Source organism: Coccomyxa subellipsoidea (genome assembly GCF_000258705.1).
Source record: "Coccomyxa subellipsoidea C-169, whole genome shotgun sequence".
Taxonomy (NCBI): Eukaryota; Viridiplantae; Chlorophyta; class Trebouxiophyceae; family Coccomyxaceae; genus Coccomyxa; species Coccomyxa subellipsoidea.
In genome coordinates this window covers 858509-875884 of record NW_005178021.1, presented here as the reverse complement: position 1 = coordinate 875884, position 17376 = coordinate 858509, and the positions used below count along the sequence as shown (strand labels likewise).

General features: G+C 52.3%; 4 protein-coding genes across 4 annotated transcripts; 1 reads left to right on the top strand and 3 right to left on the bottom strand.

The window, feature by feature from the left end:
* Positions 1–373: 373 nt before the first annotated feature.
* On the bottom strand, positions 374–2935 carry COCSUDRAFT_31623 (metal-dependent protein hydrolase). Its single transcript, XM_005643265.1, has 8 exons — positions 2663–2935; positions 2455–2508; positions 2267–2364; positions 2089–2152; positions 1804–1991; positions 1432–1602; positions 900–1056; positions 374–636 (listed from the first exon to the last, which is right to left on the bottom strand). The coding sequence occupies exons 1-8, from the start codon at positions 2871–2873 to the stop codon at positions 566–568; spliced, it is 1014 nt and encodes a 337-aa protein (XP_005643322.1). The 5' UTR covers positions 2874–2935; the 3' UTR covers positions 374–565.
* A 2837-nt stretch (positions 2936–5772) lies between these two features.
* Positions 5773–6381, bottom strand: COCSUDRAFT_20371 (EF-hand; the record flags this gene model as incomplete). The annotated part of the gene is made up of 3 exons (XM_005643264.1): positions 5773–5971; positions 6050–6201; positions 6295–6381. 3 exons carry the CDS (start codon positions 6379–6381, stop codon positions 5773–5775), a joined length of 438 nt encoding a protein of 145 aa, XP_005643321.1.
* A 1656-nt stretch (positions 6382–8037) lies between these two features.
* COCSUDRAFT_60079 (RNI-like protein) lies at positions 8038–9992 on the bottom strand (the record flags this gene model as incomplete). The annotated part of the gene is made up of 5 exons (XM_005643263.1): positions 8038–8058; positions 8223–8435; positions 8764–9159; positions 9357–9567; positions 9889–9992. The coding sequence occupies 5 exons, from the start codon at positions 9990–9992 to the stop codon at positions 8038–8040; spliced, it is 945 nt and encodes a 314-aa protein (XP_005643320.1).
* Positions 9993–12623: 2631 nt separating this feature from the next.
* On the top strand, positions 12624–16280 carry COCSUDRAFT_45231 (hypothetical protein; the record flags this gene model as incomplete). Its single annotated transcript, XM_005643262.1, has 8 exons — positions 12624–12688; positions 12806–12950; positions 13135–13319; positions 13641–13870; positions 14244–14458; positions 14856–14990; positions 15375–15570; positions 15979–16280. 8 exons carry the CDS (start codon positions 12624–12626, stop codon positions 16278–16280), a joined length of 1473 nt encoding a protein of 490 aa, XP_005643319.1.
* Between the last annotated feature and the right edge of the window lie 1096 nt (positions 16281–17376).

Genomic DNA, 17376 nt, shown 5'->3' with positions numbered 1-17376 from the left:
CCAAAGAATTTTCCGATTGCGGGGGTGAAGCCTGTTTAGGAATCCACATCCGGGGTGACTGATTCATGCGAGGGGCTGATGCCGTGACGTCGCTTCCGTGACGCTTTTAGAGGAAGATGCAAGGCAAGGCAAAGAATTCCTTTGGAAGCGGTGGTGCCGTACGGCGAGCGCATGCATAACTGCTGCGACCTGCAGTAATATTCGTTGGGCATGCGCATGGCACTAGCCTAGGCTAGCGCACTCCATTCAAATGGGTATCCGCTCCGGTGCGCTCACTGATCAGAGGCTGCAAAACACGTGACTAACCAACTCGAATGCTCTTTCCATGATCAACATGATGTCACATGTAGTACGGTACTACAGCAGCACCATTGTTGAACTTCATATGAGATTTCATACGGTCACTGAAGCCCTTGAAGCTTAAGGGCCACAGTCAGCACGGTCATTCACTGCCAGTGTCCGACAGTGAGTCACCGTGACACTTGCAATAAGCTAAGTCAAGAGTCTTCGAGTCTCTGAGTCAGACAGGCAGGCTGCATCTGCCAGCGCTCAATAGCAGCTGCAGTCAAGGCAACTTGAGCCCCGCTTGCGCCATCCTAATGGCACCTTCCAGAGTCTTTGTCCCCCCGATGAATCCTGCATGCATAAAATCAATATAAGATCTAATGGAAGCCCCAACTGCACGACACTTGCCCACAGGTTGCCTTTCTCACGCCCTCAGGAGGCTGCTGACCTTCCCCACCTGCAGATTCCTGTGCGAGCACTTTACCTCTCCCCCCGAGCATTTTGCACTTTCCCAAGGATAACACATGCATGGCCCCACCGATCATACTCGAACCGGATTCACCCCTGTCCAAATGACCGCCTATAAGGCGAGCAACATGCGCGGTGAACCTCACCGCTGGCGTGCACAAAGACGCAGTCGGGGATGCCTGCAGCCTCCGACAGCTCAGCGTCCCGCAGCCCCATCCATGCTGCCGGCAGCGACTTGCGGTTCTCAAAGCTCCCTGCCGCCACCGACACCGCCTGCACTCGCCACGACTTCGCCCGATCGTCCTGCGCTCACACCGCGTGATCAGTGCCTGACACGCTCCCTCAAGACTCGGTTCTGCAGGTGCAGAATCAAAGGACACAGCGCTGTGATTCGAGGTCTGCGTGACAATTTTTGCTATATTGCTGCTATGTGTGCTGCAGACCGCCCTACCCCGCTGCTTTCTACAATCCTATGGCTTAGTGCGCACAGCACCACCCCCATGTCTCATGCTCAGCTGGTGCCTGACCTCGATGGCAGCCCGGAAGCGTCTGTCTATGTGTTTTCATGTTCACTTGATGTGCAAGGCCTAAGCGTGTGGCAGTAGTGTGGGCTAGCTAGGCCATGAGGGGCAGTATTTGTGAGCAGCACAGGCAGTGTCAGGTGCTGCAGGGCCCCACCTCGTAGATGCAGAACTTGAGGGGCTTGTCCAGGGCGAGCTCCTGCTCCAGGTCGTACAGGTGCTCCTTCCAAGGGCACACACGCGGCAGCCTGATTATCTCCCCGCTGCTGTCTACCTCTGACCGCTTCTCTATCGCTTCCTGGACGTACGTCCTCGCCGGCAGCCACGCCTGTGCCATGCACAACACTAATGAGATCCCACCTTACTGATACTCTAGTCATGAAACTGCTGTAAGGGGAGGAATTGCCACGCATCTGTGCTTCAACGCTAAGTAGCAAAGTAAAAAGGTAACAGCGGCTTTGTGATAGCTTGTAGCGCTCTGGAGGGTCTAGTGCAGGGAACTGTTGCAGGGTGGGGAAGGTGTGTGCACCTTGCTGATGTAGTCCACAGAATCAAGGAAGTCTGACCCAGTGAGCTGCACGGCCTTCAAGAACTGCTCATCTGTCCTCTCAGATGACTGGTCCTCGTTCCAGCGCGGGTTCAGAGCTCCCACGCGCGAGCTCAGGTTTGTGGTGCTCATGTACTTTGGCGGAGTATCCACATCCCACTGGTTGATACCTGCGCGGCATGCATTCCATTGAAAGAGGGCATTGGCAGCTGAAGGCCTTCCAGTGAAGCGGATGAGCACAGCAGTTGGAATGGAGGAAGGACTTACCATTGTCAATGGCATCGATAGCCTCCATGAAGTGCTTGTACACTGCAAGGTATACCTTCTCCACCTGTAGAGCAGTGGAGCTTGCCGAGGGGCTTGTAAAGATCTTCAAGAGACCTTCAAGAGGAGGGCAGACACAGCAAGCTTCATGCTGACACGGCTCAGGAGGAAAGGGAGGCACCTGCTCATGATCTTTCCTGGACTCCAGCAATTTTGCAATGATATCCCGGCCAAAGTGCTTATACACAAGTCCTGCGCTGGATAATTTTGTCTGGAATCCTGCAGGACAGAAATTCTTGTATGTTGTCAGTGTGCCCAGGTGAACTTCTTGCACATGTCTTGGCATTTTTGCAAACGAAGGAACCTCACCATGGCCAAACACCTCAGCAAATCCTCGCTGATGATGATCGAACCTGCAAGCATCTAAGGACAAACACTCTTGTCACAAGAAAGCACTGGTTGCATTGACAAACCAATGCACAAGGCTCAGTTGCCATCACCTTACCATACATGCATGCAGTAAACAAACCAAAGAGTGAATTGAGATCTTTGAGGAGATATCCAGACAGATGCTCACCTGGATCGTACTTGCCGCCAACGTCGATCACAATGTCGAGTTGCTTCAAGATGTCTTCGTCACGAGTCCGAACGATATCGGCGTCCTTAAAATGATCTGTTCGCTTCAACAAAAAGCATCCCAGTGCTTCATCGCAATGAAAACTTCCATTGTGGGTACCAATCTTCACCATTTTCCTCTTGACTTCTGAACTCGCAGAACTTCTCACCATCAACGGTCTTCTGGCAATTAAGGATGCAAAGGAGGGTACAACTATCTTTCTCAAGGGCAGCATGTCATCACTTTCAATGTTTTACTTTGTAAGAAATATGTCAACACATGCTAGATCAAGTCCCTGGCCTCACTCACGTCACTGTTACTAAATTTAGCCATGGTCTGTCATGGGAGCACCAGCAACTGCACAAGAACTGGCTCCTCAGACCACCTGCTACCTAAATATCAACACTGACAGTCATGGCATGAACCACTCAGCAACCACAAGATCAACTGAAGTCTGAACGGATCTGATGCCAGCCGGGGTGCCGGTGGCATCGTCACGGGCACGGTGCCCCAGAGCGCCAGGCAGGGCCTGGCACCCAACATGCATATATTCTGTAATCACACTGAATGAAGGAAATGAATGAAGATAGAAAAGTTTATATGCGCACCATTGTACCTCAAGTGGACTTGATGCCTATCAGACATGGTGCATAAGAACTAGCCTTGTTCTTGTGTTCTGTATCGCCTCACACCCCCCACTCCCATCACTTGAATGATTGTCTCATAACAGAAGCGCACAGCTGCAATGGATGGCACAACCTTCATGTAGCTGGACAGCGATCCCCTGCAAAACCACAAATTATTACAGGAAATGCTTCCTTCCACAAGATCTGGGACACAGTACGGGATGAGCAGCAAGTGAAATCAAGTAGGGCAATAGTTGATCACCTCCAAAAGGTCCTGAGGCCTTCTTGTACGTACAGCTTCCTGACACAGTCCAAAGTGCTGGTATACTGGACAGGATATCCAGGACTGCCTTGCACCTGCGCAAGCGGTAATGGCATTTGCTAGAGTTGAATGAAGGTACAAACCCCAGATAGTAGAGGGGCGGCATCATCTCGAACGCATGGATTCTTCAGACCCCTCTTAAAGCCCCAAGTAAACGTGAGACAAGTGGCTGCTGCAGCGATACAGAGAGGACCGGCTATGCTATTTAACACACACCTGCATCCGCCGCATGACCACTTCGAGCGGCATACCTAAAGTCATGGTGACAAATGCACTGCCCCCTGCATTGCACAGGTACCTTACTTGTGCAAACACTGCTTTCACTGCAAATCCGCTTTTACTGTCTTGAAAAGTGCAGCAACCCACATGCAAGACAGTATCAAGGCTGCTCTGGATGCATCCTGTCATCTAGACATTCGCCATGACAAAGCAGAGCATAGAAAGCGCAGCAACCCTGATCTAGAACTAAGGGCCTGTCAGCATAGTGATGCTGCAGACAAGGAAGATAATCACATAATTAAGTTAGTAACACGTGAACAGCATGCCTGCTAGGGCGCCTCGCTCGCCAGCTGAGGGAGAGTGCCCGACTCGTTTCCTGTAGGCCACAGTCAGTGCCTCATAGGTGGCGAACCCAAAGCCGGCACCGGTAATGCTGCTGGCCAAGCCCATGGGAAACCCCTGATACAGACCTGTGAAGCCGCGCGACCTACAGGACCATGCACATTTGTCAGGCTGAGTCACCTTTGGTACCAACCAGCCATGCGCATAGCATATCGGCTCCTCTCTATCCACAGCACACAGAACGAACTCGAGCCTGAGCTAATGTGGGATTTCGAAAATATCCCTGTATGCAAAAAAGAAGGTATCAAACCCCCACTCGCTAGAGCCTTTCTACTCGAACGAAATTGGCAGCACTTCGCGTTTACAATGACTATTTTGGCTTATTTGCCTATATGTACAGCGCACTGTGGAAGCAGAAGCATGAGTGGTGGCCTTCGGCAAGCAGCATCGTCAGAGCTGCTGGACATTCAGCCAATGCTCTATTGTCACCTCTCACTAATGTCACATATTTCTGGCATGCGGTGACAGAGGCGTTTGACTGTATTGCCGTGTGGCGTGGTGCCCTTGTGGAGAAGTGAAGTTGCACCTCACAACGTCTGCGGCAAGGCTGAAGTAAGCTCTGGCGCCTTTCATGTGCCGCTGTCCCATGGCCGCCTGAGTGCGCAGTGTCTCCAGAGGGAACACCACGACACAGGCGGACGCGCCAGAGACGCACCCGGCAGCCAGCCTCTGAGCGTTGCTGAGCACCATCAGCTCCCCATCCCTGTGGGACGGCTTGAGCACATTCTTTGTCAACGTGTCGTACACCTGCAACAGCAAACCACGGTAAGGGACACCGTAAAGAGGTGTAAGAGGCGCCTAGCTCCTCCTGATGAGTGGCAGTGCTTGCGTGACCTCAGCAGGAATATGTTTCATTATCTCAGATATGCATGCTTCACAACGCCAATCCATGAAGCGGGTGGCAAATACCGCAAATTGGATGGCGCTCTGTGGCATGACTTTCACAACTGAAATCAGGTTGCCGCGCCACAGGCCCGTGAGACCTCCACTCGCCCACATGCGCCGAGCAGTACCCGTAATACTGGAGTTGCTCGCATCCGCCATCATCATTGTCCTCAGCCTCTCAAATGGTGCAGTGACTGCATGCATGACAAACCACTTTGTCACTGCCTTGGCTGTGAGCACATGATGTTGAGACCACAAGAACGCTGTTCTTTCGCACTTTTTGCTCTGCAATGTATGTGAGCAATCGCACATTCTTCTACTTGCATGAGATGCGGGACCACCCAATGGAAAGAGTTTGACAGCCCTGTGGTATGGGCAGGCACCTGTACGAGAGAAGGCACCAGCGATGCCTCCAGCGAGCAGCCTTTGGAAGGGCTCCCTTGGAGGTATCCTTGCCCCTAGGCGGTACTCCACCCCGTCAACCCACGATGCACAATCCATCCAGTCAAGCACAATGCCAGCGCCGCTGACCTGCACAGTCCGGCCTCCTGAGCATGAGGTACCGGAAGTGATCACTGGCTGTGGCTGGGAGTGCCTCTGAGCAACAATGGAGACTGCTAGGAGGGCACCTGTGAGGAGGGCAGCAGAAGAGCGAAGCGCCTAAATTCCTCAAAGCTGATATCAGAGCTCTGGTCAGTGTCTACAAGCTCTACCATCTGGGCAGCTGTTGCCTCAGTGACAGGCACACCCAAGCGTGCCAGTGCTTTCTGCAATTCTTCACTTGTGATGGCTCCGTTCTGGTCTCTGTCCAGGGACCTGTGCATGGCTTGGACCACTCAGGCGATATTTTCATGCTAAATCCAGTGGCAGGATGCTAATGCATACATGTGTCACCTGAATGCCCTGCGCATCGCTGCCTCTTTCCGTTGCACATAAGATCTGAACTCCCGTTCATGGACGACTCCATCGCCGTCAATATCGTACTGGCGAAAGATATCATTTATATAGTGATCTGTAGGGGGTAATCCCAGCTTTTGCAGAGCTTCCTGTGAGGCACACAAGAGATGGCTAGGGCGACACATCGCGACAGTGCCATGACCAAAAAACACCCAAACATTCAGGAAAGAGGTGAGAAATACCTTGAGCTCATGTCGGTCTAGTTTCCCGTCCCTGTTTATATCTAGATTGTTAAAAATGCTTTGGATGTCGTCAGAGTCGTGCGGCATCAGGGTTATGTATAAGACCAAGACAGGAGCATTCCACCCACAGCACGATCACTCCTCCTTTAGAAGAGTCATACTGCATCGGCTGAAATTTGGTGGATTCTGCTCGTCTCTGCAGTTCCAGCAGCGCATCAAAGAGCATGCATGTGCGCACATGCCAAGCATCCAGCTCCAATTTAGGCATTGCTCACGAATTCGAAGAAGCTTGGATTTCTGAAGGGAATCATCTTAGCCTCTCTCTTGTTTAAAAAACATTGATATAATGAATTGTGAGATCTGACGCAGAGCTGGAGCTAACCGTAGAGTGCTCAAAGTTCACAGATCCGGCTGAAAAAAAGAACCTTGGACAGATGAATACTTGAAAAAGGAAGGGTTGCGTGGGGATTAGAAGACAGTATGGATGATTTGAAAAACCATGTGCACGTCAAGGTCGGTCACCGGCACCATATCCATCGCCGCAATCACCAAGAAGGGGTTGACCAGATCACTGACCATCTTGTTACCTACAGTTGCAGGGTGTCATACAGAGCTGCGAGGAATTCCACGCTCATAGTAAGATGAACCAAGATGCGATTGCAAAGGACTTGAAGAATAAGCAGAAGGTATGTTTCAATTGCACAGCACTTCTAGTCGAGAAGTTTGCCTGCCTGGAATTTGCACATGATTTTGCCGCCTGCCTCTTGCAGGAAGCCCAGGCAGAGGTCGGGGAGATGCTTAGCAAATCTCAGGACCTACTCAACACTGGCCTGGTACGTGAAGGTATTTGCAGAAGACAAATCGAGCATCTCAACTTAAAGTGCTGCAAGCTACATATATATGTCAGTGACATGCAACAGAACCCTGTGTGCTTACAGAATGAGCAAGGCAAACGTGCTACGGCGTGGGAGGAGAGAATGGTGACCAATTCTGCAGCGATCAAGACAGAAATAGCCATCGCTTTCAAGAGGTGAGACTGCTTACAGCATGATGACACTGTCATGGCAATTGGCCAATGGGACATGTCCTGTGCAGCTTGACAAAGCACTCGTGTGCGCAACTTCATTGAGTCCTCTGGATTTACAGGCTGCAGGACCACCAAAACAACCTTGAGGCAACAATTGCTCAGTGGAGGGCACAGAATCATCCATAGTGCTTGAAGGCCTCCACTTGGACAGTGCCTCCACTTGGACAGGCAGAGCAATTGCAACACAAAATAGGACATCTGGCATCAAGAATCCATTATACATCCTCTGATTGCGTGATTAGAAGCAGGAAGGCCATTCATGGACAACTCACCTTTTCAACATAATGTAGCGATTTGAGATGTAATAAGAGGGCTACTATCTGGAAAGGAAAGTTCCGTCCTGCTAGGAGTCTCCATTAAGGGTTTGACACTCGTGCACCCAAGGTTCCTTGATTCAATTTGGCATGGCTGCTTTCCTACATACGTACACGGTCTCGCAGACCTTTCCGATTCACAGGACAACCTCCCTCAATCCGCAGCCCAAAAAGGTGCCCTTTGCTATGGGCGTGCACCGGCACACATGAAGCTGGCATGCTTGCGGGCAGCTCTAGCACCTGCAGCCGCTTGCATGACAAGGCAATCACCTGCATTACATTGAAGCACACCCTGACTCAGGAGTCCTCATGTCATGCAGAAATCATCACATACAGCCTGAGCTACAGGTCCCGCTGATTGAACTGTGCAGCAAATTTAGCAGTGCATCTACACAGCATACATCCCATCAATGGCATCTCATTGACGACATCAAGAAGAGCATGCATCCACACATGCATTCCAACTTGCAATGACAGATGTCCAAAGATGGGCTGCATGTATCACAGGGACAAGATTAATGGCTGACCTGGACGGCGTCCTGGGAGAAGCAGGTGCAGCTGCTGAGCCGCAGTTCCTCTAAGGTTCTCAGCCGCGAGATGCTGTGGCCCTGTACAGCGTCGCAGGCCACCAGGCACAGGCTGCGCAGGCTGCTTGCCGGCAGCGCCTCCAGCGCGCGATCTGTCACTGCGCTGCTCATGCACAGCCGGAAGCTCTCCAGCTCCGGATGCTGCTGCAGCACCTTCACAGCAGCATGCAACAACCAATCATTTGTTACTGTTCTGCCACACGCGACAAAAGGCCTGAAACCCTCCAGCTCCAGCCCTTTGGGTTCCCCATCACTCCGTAAGGAATGAATTTGATCAGTGATTAGCAATCACTGAAGCTAAGCTGTTACCAGTAAAATATTTACACATCATGAGCCATCGCTTCATAGTGGTCCTGGTTGCTGGAAGGTGCAGTGAGCATACATGCATGCATGAGCATGCGTGCATCAGTCATGATCATGGTTCATCCAGGGTGCCGGATGCATGCAGAAACTCCATGAGCAGAGTGAGAGCTTGAAGCACCTTGATGAGGCTGGAGTCTGTGCACAGGGTGGTTCTCCGCGATATGGTAAGGTGCTTGAGGCCCCTGAAAGCCGCCAGGCCCTTGTCCTCCCTCCAGTGGAACGACGGCCCGCCCACCGACAGCTTCGTGAGCTCTGGACAGCCCCCAGCGACAGACTCCAAGCCAGCATTTGACAGGGGCCGGCACCCAATCAGCGACAATGACTCGAGCTGGCTGCACTTCTGGCCAATGGCCATGAGTACGTCCTCGCTGACTTGCGCATCGTCCAGATTCAAGTCCCTAAGGTGCTTGCCGGCGGCCGACACTGCCGCACAGAGGGCCTGAGCAATGCCCGCGGCTGCGTCTGACCGGCCGCGTCCGGGATTTAGCAGAGTCATGTGGGACAAGTCCAGGACCTGAATTTGCAGTGTCAGTCAGCGCCTGTGACCTCTCAATTGACCAATTCTACTTAGCTAGAACAGTGGGGAAGGTAATCAAAAAGGGGATCCAGGCTAAACCAACACAATTGTGAGGCCTGCCATGTGGAGAAGAACTTTGCTAAGGATGTGGAAGTGATGGGGCACATGAATGATGTGAAAAGAGCTCATCGCACCTGCAGTCGGCAAAGAGTTCCATTGGCTGCCAGGTTGGCGAGCAGCGCATCTGACACTCTCCAGCAATCAGACAGCCGCAGCTCTTGGATGCCCAAAAGAGCTTCGCCAGGAAGAGACTGCCTCGTCAGGGTAGCAAATGAGCTGTCATCGATGTTTGGACAGCCTGAGAAGTCCAGACTCACATCCTGAGTAGAGCCATCACCCTGTTCCCTGCATCAAGCACAGTGAAAGCGTTTGGCACCCATACATTGAAAGCCATCATTAGAACAGATGAGAATCTCCAGGCGAGATGGGAGGATCTTACAATTTCGAGGCCTGCACAGGAAGGCTACAGGCTGCCAGCTGACGAAGCAGACTTACAAAGCCCTTGCTAGTGGGTTGCTGCAGGTTTGAGAGTGTGATATGCTTCAGCCTGCAGAAAAGCAGTGGAGGAGGCAATGAGCCCATCTTTACTACAATTCATGTAATGATGCAGCATTTTTAGCAGGGGTCCACAACCTCAAGCACCTAAAATCGAAAGCAATAATATACCTGCCAGATTGAACCGCATAGCTCCCAGCCAATTGTTCCAGGCCAGCGTCCGAGATGTTTGCACAGTCAGACAAGACCAGACTCTCTAGATCGCAGCACTCCATCGCCTGCGAGTGGATTCCATGTGAAGCACAACCAACACGTTTTAGGCGGGGACATAAAAAGTAACAATACTACCGTCAACTGGACTCACCACAATGCCCAGCAGAAGGCCAAAATCCGTTTTGTTGATGTGCAGATTGCTGATGTATAGTTCGCTGAGAGCTGGTGTTATCAGTGGCAACAAATCGCAACGCCTACAATCACTGATCTTGACGCTCCTCAGCGTCTTAAAATGAGTATCCCCTCCATTGACAGGGCTCAGGTGCCGCAAACATCTGCCAAACTCCATGCATGTGAGGGACGGCCACAGCGACTCATTCCCTCGAGGCCCGGATTTCTCCTCATTGCTCCAGAAGCCTCTGCAGCCATCACGCCGCCGTTTACAGGCACGCAGACAGGCCATCACGTACATGCAATTACCTTTGTGCCCTAAGACACTGATCCTAAAAGTCAATGACATACATTTCTGGCATGTCAGCAGTGCAGGGGTGGAGAACGCACGTCATCTCAGGGACGCGAAGCTCGCGCAGATTCTTGCAAGAGCTCAAAGCGCTCATCATTCGGTCGTTTACGATTATGCCAGTATTGCGAATGTCCAGGACCTCAAGACTACCGTGTCTGGCCAGCCTCCATATTGCATCTTGCGCTGTGAAGCTGCCACTGAGTCGCCAACATCCGTTCAGCCTCAGAATCTGGGAACACAACGAAGCCACGACTTAGGTAGAGCAGGCACTTCCTTGAGAGATGAGACTCCGTATCCTTGACTAAATGCGCTTCTATATTTGCTCAAGCAGCTGCACCATCTGTATGCCAATGTACAAATTGGCTTTAGCTCTTAGCAGTCGTGACACTTGCATCCGCTGATGCGGATGCAAGGCCAAGCTAGCCAAGGCATCAGGATCAATTTACAATGTGACTTACTTTTAGGCAACCGCACCTTGATGGGCAGCACTGAGAGCGCAAACAGCAAGTTGTCAGAAACTTGGCCGCAGCCACTGGCGTCAACCTCATTCAAGTATTTGCAGCGCTTCAGTATCCAGCATAAAGGTGTTTCGATGGGGACAGCCTGCCGAAGCCGCAGGGTCTGTATACTGGGCCAGTCCTTGTTCCATATCAGGCTGTCCATTGTTGTGCAAGTGCTTGCAACGGAAACCATGTCCCGCACACCATTCAAGTGCGACAATATCTGCTCCTGCGATGTGGGTAGGGAGCCAATTAGTTCATGCAGGTGCATGATCTTCACCAATGCTGAGCAGATCAGCACGTGATGGTATGCCATAGATGAAAGTAAAGGATTGTGAGTCTCACCAGCACGACATGAGGTAGGTCTAGAAGGTTCAAAGGAGGTGAGTCGAGCTCCTGCTTATTCCTAGTACCGCTTGGTTCCGATACCTGATCATGCGGCAATGAAATTTTTATAGCGAATTGTTACCTTCAGTCCTCTTTGAGATGTTCGAGGCTGATAATGGATTACAAATTAGTGCTGGAGGAACACCTGCTCTGTCAGGTATCCATTAAAGACGTTTCCGGAAGGATCCGTTTTATTCTGGCTCTCCATTCCTATTTTAGCTGGAGACTCTCCAGAAACGTTTTTAACGTGCGAAGTGGCTGTGAATCAGCGCTGGGACTATCTGCAGCATTGGTACTAGGTACAGCTGCAACAGATAGACTTTTATTGAGAACCTATGTTAAAAACAGCCTTCCACGATGTCGCTTATTTTTCCAATCAGCTTCATGCGGTTGCATGACCGAATGCTGCGAAATGATCGCAGTTTTGCTTGACGAGCTTTGTTTTCCGAGGTTCACTGCTCCGTCGACGTCCGAGTCATCCACCCGAAACATCAACGGGGTTAATGCCAGATGGGGCGTCATCCTTTCCTTCTTGCTGAAATATTATAATCAATAGTGATACATCCAACTTAATACCCTCAAGTTAAACCTGGTAAAGTTTTGTCTTTAAAGCAACTGCTTTCGAAATTTCGACTGTTTTAATAGATCGGTGCCTGCACCTTGGGTGTACTCTTGAACCTCACAAAAATGGTCCCTTTAAGGAAATATGCATTCGATGCATTAAGCTTAAAGAGATCAACTTGATAAACCAAGCCTAGCGAGCAGTCTTTGGAATTACCGTCAGCGGAGCCGGCTGATCATTCATCTAAACTCCTGTCTCGTGGAGATTATAAAAGAATTCACAAAAGGATTATAGTGAACAGCAAGAGATCCTCTTAGGCTTCGTCAGGACGCGGAAAGTCTAGCATCCTGGCGCTCTGGGGAGCTCACAACTGTCTCCCCACCTGCCTGCTCAGTGTGGTTGATGGCACGTAATAGAATGGCCAAGAGGACAAGAACAGCAGATCTCTCACATCTTTCGGTGGAAGCAGCAGAGGAGGGTTTAAGCAGGCGACAATGCAATCTCCGAACTCCTACGCCGAAGGTGCGCCTCAGCAATTGGAGTGAAGCTAGGACACCTCTTGAGGGGAGGACAGTCTCAGTGTTCATGTGCATTCCCCACATGGTAATTGCAATGTTCAAAGATCCGAGCCGATGGGCTCGGAGCATCTGCACTCACATGCTACTCGTCAAGCGTGTCTTTCTGCTACATACAGGTGTCCTTGAGAGGAGAGATGCCAAACATGGCGCTGCTTGTGATGCTGTATGCTATGCAAGGAGTGCCGCTGGGTCTTACACTGGGCAGCATGTAAGCAGTCTCCTTCCCTGCAGTTCATAGTCAGTTTATGAATAGCACCAGTCACCATCAGCGCATGCGTCTATTCAAGCTGAGGTTCTAGCTTTCATTTGCTTGTGTGCATCGCAGGCCGTTCCTCTTGCAAGCCAATGCATCCTACACTGCAATTGGCATCTTCAGCCTGGCCAGCTATCCATACTCCTTCAAACTGCTGTGGAGCCCCATCGTTGACTCGGTGTACTCCAGAACATTTGGGCGACGGAAGTCCTGGGTGGTGCGAACTTTTCCTGCAACAGGACTGCTTGGACTCGCCCTGACCCTTAATATCTGACTGCCTCCATGATGTACTGATGGCTGGGTGGGCAGAGGAGATGGTGTGTTAGACGTCAGAGGGCTGGCGATCAAGCAGTCATTTGCAATCAGGCAAACCTTCAAAACTCGGAAATGGTGCCATGCAGGTGCCGATACAGCTAGCGAGTGCGGCGCTGATGCTGATGAGCGCTGACTGGGCGGAGCAGCGGTTGAAGGAGGCGGATATTGTGTCTATCACGTCTCTGTTCTTTGTGCTGGTGCTGCTCGCCGCCACACAGGACATTGCTGTGGACGGCTGGGCGCTTACGCTGCTTTCCAGGCACCACATTGGGTGGGGCTTCTTGCCACTCCGAAAATTCCATTTTCTTAGGCATCTTGCCGGGCTCATTGTGCTTTTACGAATTGCGGATGCTTGCATGCAAGCCTGATCTCCCATGCATCACCCTTCAGATTCTTAGATATTTGGGGCTATCAAGCACAATTGGTTGGCTAGTTTCAGCAACAGAATAGCATAAATAAATCATCAAGAGTCTTTCATCAGAGTGCAATGGTCTCCACGCATTGACTGCGGAAGAGACACCTCCCGACAAGAGATTGGTTGGGAAGGGGATTCTGAAAGCCAATTGTAAGCCATTGCACCAATGCACCGCAGGTATGCGTCGACGTGCCAGACGGTGGGCATGAATATCGGCTACTTCTCCTCCTTCACGGTGTTCCTGGCGCTGAACGACGCCGACTTCTGCAACAAGTACCTGCGCGCCAGCCCCGCGCCGGAGGGCCACCTGACGCTCGCCATTTACCTGCGCGCCTGGGGCTGGGCCTACACGGCCGCCACGCTGCTCATCGCCGCGCTCAAGCGGGAGTTCAACTTCCCCGCCATGGGTGCGCCACAGCCTCCTTGGCATGACTAATCTCCCTAATAACCACAAGGCCTGGTTCTCCGCCAATTTTGATGCGCATTTGTGTGGTGCGCCACGGGCCTGGACAGAGCAAGGCTGCAGCCTTCTTCAGCCACATATCGACGTCAATCACTGTGTGACCCACTGTTGCTGTTGATTTTGCCCGGAATGCAAGCGCGCAAGGGATTTGTTTCCTGGACGGTCTGTGGCTGGGTTAAGCGGAATTCAGACCGGCTGTGGGCAGACTCCAATATCTGTTTGAACTGCTGATGCTGCTGAATACCCCAGCATGCGAGGAAATTGCTTCCTGGGCAGTCTGCGGCCATGCTAAAGGGTTTCTAATTGGCTGCGCGCAGAGGACGGGGAGGCGCATGGCAAGGGGGAGGGAGAGGAGCGTGAGGTGGGGATCCGGGAGGCATACGGGCAGCTGTGGAGCGTGGTGCGGCTGCCGGCGGTGCGCAAGCTGGCGCTGGTGCTGCTGGCCTTCAGGCTGGGCATGCTGCCCGCCGAGCTGGCCGCGCCGCTCAAGCTGCTGGAGAAGGGGGTCTCCAAAGAAGCCCTCGCCGGCCTGGTGCGCCGCCCCGCAGTTTTTCTGCATCCTTCTTCTGTTTGCTTTTGCGCTCTCAAAATATGTATGTAAATGTTTGGGCGTTCCTGCAAGGAATCAAGGGTTCTAACGTCTCCTGCGTAGATATGAAATGAGTTGCCCTCATCTCCACAATCTCGTTGTTCTTCCAGGATCTTCCATTCAGACACCATGGTCTTTGCATGCAAGAGAACCAGGAGCCCTCTGTGCAGGACTTGCTTGCTCACGCAAAAGTGTTGCTGTCACGGCAAGAGAGCGTTTTCGCCTTTTCTTTGGATCTTGAAAGTGGGAGTGAGGAGGCAGGCATGTCTCATAGCGAGGGAAATGGCCAACGCAATCTGTTCAGCGGTTCCCCTGTTCTGACATCGCTGCATGCATGCAGGTGCTGATAGAGTTTCCGTGCGAGCTGGTCTCGGCGGTGGTGGCGGGCCGGTGGGCGGCCAGCAGCAGCCCCCTCAAGCCCTGGCTCTTCGGCTACCAGGCCCGCCTCGTCATGGCAGCCGTCGTCACTGCCATCGTGCGCCCCTCCCCACCGTCCACTTGCCTCCGTTTTTGATTCGCATTGTCATTTATACCTTCCCCTGCTGCCAGGCATGCCTCCCCTGGACGCCGGGGACCAGGTGACCTCACGGATGTGGCAGCATGGGCACTTGCTTGATTGTATGCATTTCTCTGATCTTCATCTATCTGTAACTTTGCTGGTGTTTCGCTCTCCCCAGCCCCTGTTCCTGGGCTCAATTTGGATTTGGGCAGGCCACGTCCTGCCGCTCGCTCATCGTCGGCATCACATGGTACTGGGCGGACTGGGCGGGGGCTAGCAAATCGAGTATCACAAGACGGGAGGCGAGCACAAATTTCGCGTATACTGTAAGATTGGCTAATTTTGCGCGCATGTGTGCAGGTGTACCAGTTCCCCTCGGGGGCGAATTCTCTGGGGGACCACCCGTGGTGGTTTGGCGCGCTGGCGGCGGCGGGGTTAGTTACCTCGTTCACGTCGACGCTCATGTTCACGGCGCTGGGCAGCTTCTACAACCGCATCAGCGACCCCGACATGGGCGGCGCCTACCTCACCCTCCTCAACACCATCGCCAACATGGGTGCGCCGCTGTTTTGGTACTAGTGTCTACTGCTTCTCAACTGAGTCCTTGGCATTCCTTATGTCTTCCCATGCTTGGCAGTCGTGCCACAGTGACACGCTATTGGAAGCCTGTGCAACCTCAGTTGCTTGTTGTGTTCATCAAGCGCCTCAATGTCTGGCGATGCAATTGACGCTTGGCCATACGCTCTGCAAGGGGCTCGCCAATCTTGACTCATCTGTGCCTGGCTGTGATTGCATTTCTGCATTTGAAACGCCCTACTTCTTCTCAGTGCTGACTGGGGTAAGATGGGGTTTTGGCAGTAGTCGTGCTGCCAAAGGTGGTGCTCTTTGTATGTTATGCCTCCACGCAACACGCGCGGCCATCGGACTGCGCTCCCATACCAATATTATGGCTTTCTCAATGCAGGTGTGGTGCTGCCAAAGCTGATGCTGTTTGCGCTGGTGGATCTGCTGACGGCGCGCACCTGTGTGGGGGCGGACCCCTCGCTATCCGCGCATGCATGCCCGCACTCGCGCACGGCCGGCCGCGCCGGCAACGCCTGCACGCGCGCGGGCGGCGAGTGCGCGGTTAGTCGCGATGGTTATTACGCGCTCTCCTATGGCGCTGTCATTGTCGGCGCGGTGCTTTTCCTGTGGTTCCGCCGTATCATGCCCCGGCTCGAGGCGCTCCCGCTCGACCAGTGGCACGCCAAGAAGCGGCGCCAGTAAAGGGCGCTTTCAGGCGAAGGCGTTGGCCTGCATCCGCTATGCACGGGCCCATGGGGAGAGAAGCATCATCCTTACCTAGTGGCACACAAAGAAGCGGCGGCAGTGTGGGGCATTTTTTGGGCGATGTGCTACCTGGGGCCTGTGGCCTGCATGTGCCTTGTGCAGACAAAAGCATCGCCCCAGAACAGTGGCATGCAAAGAACCGGCGGCAGTGGAGATGTTTGGGCGATTGGCTATCAGGAGCATGCGTAATGCGCGGGCCCATGGTGAGGGGTGCATCCCCCTCAAAACCTCTGGGGCGATTGGGCATTCGCAGCCTTTTTAGCCCATGGGAAGGGAAATTCCTCCCTCAAGTGGCGGCGCTCAAAGGAGCGGCAGCAGTGATAGCTGCTACTCCGAACAGGGTGATTCTTATATTGCGATTGCCTGGAACATTCGAGTAGGAGATTGAGTGCTATCACGCGGCGTGGCATGACAAGAGAGACAGAAACGTTTCTGCAAGAAGCTCTTCAGTCTGCTAATTCATTTGAGTGAGCGTGCAAAATCGTGCAGAAAGCGTATGATGAGACTGCTTTCATGATGCTTCCGTGCCGGTGTGTTTATTCTTGTGTAAGTTGTATTCTGTACTTTCCTCAGCTCTCTTGAATGCGCAAATGTATCTTGGGCATTGAGGTGCCTGATGAAGACCTCAAGTCATGAAGCAGAGAATATAGTGCAGAAGGAATGCAGACAGCAAGACAGAGCAAGCTCCAGAGACTATGGGAAGGGCTGCCTTGCAAGGTGAGTATCGTACAACCACAATAAAACAAAATTCCAGCCTAGGAGCACAGTATGAAAATGACCAGTAAGCACTGCTTGTGGTACCAGGCATGTGCGTGCAATCAGTTGTCAGCACCTGGAAATGATCTACTGGCATTTGCATGAATCTCTTCAACTGAACATGTATGGCGATGAAGATTACAGTCCTGCGGTAGACACCTCAAGCAGCTCCAGAGTCTATCTTGATGCTAGATGCTGCTCTGGTGTCTAAAGACATGCCTGCATGAAATAGCAGACATTCTAGCACTTGGCCTTAATCAAGACTGATTGTAATCCA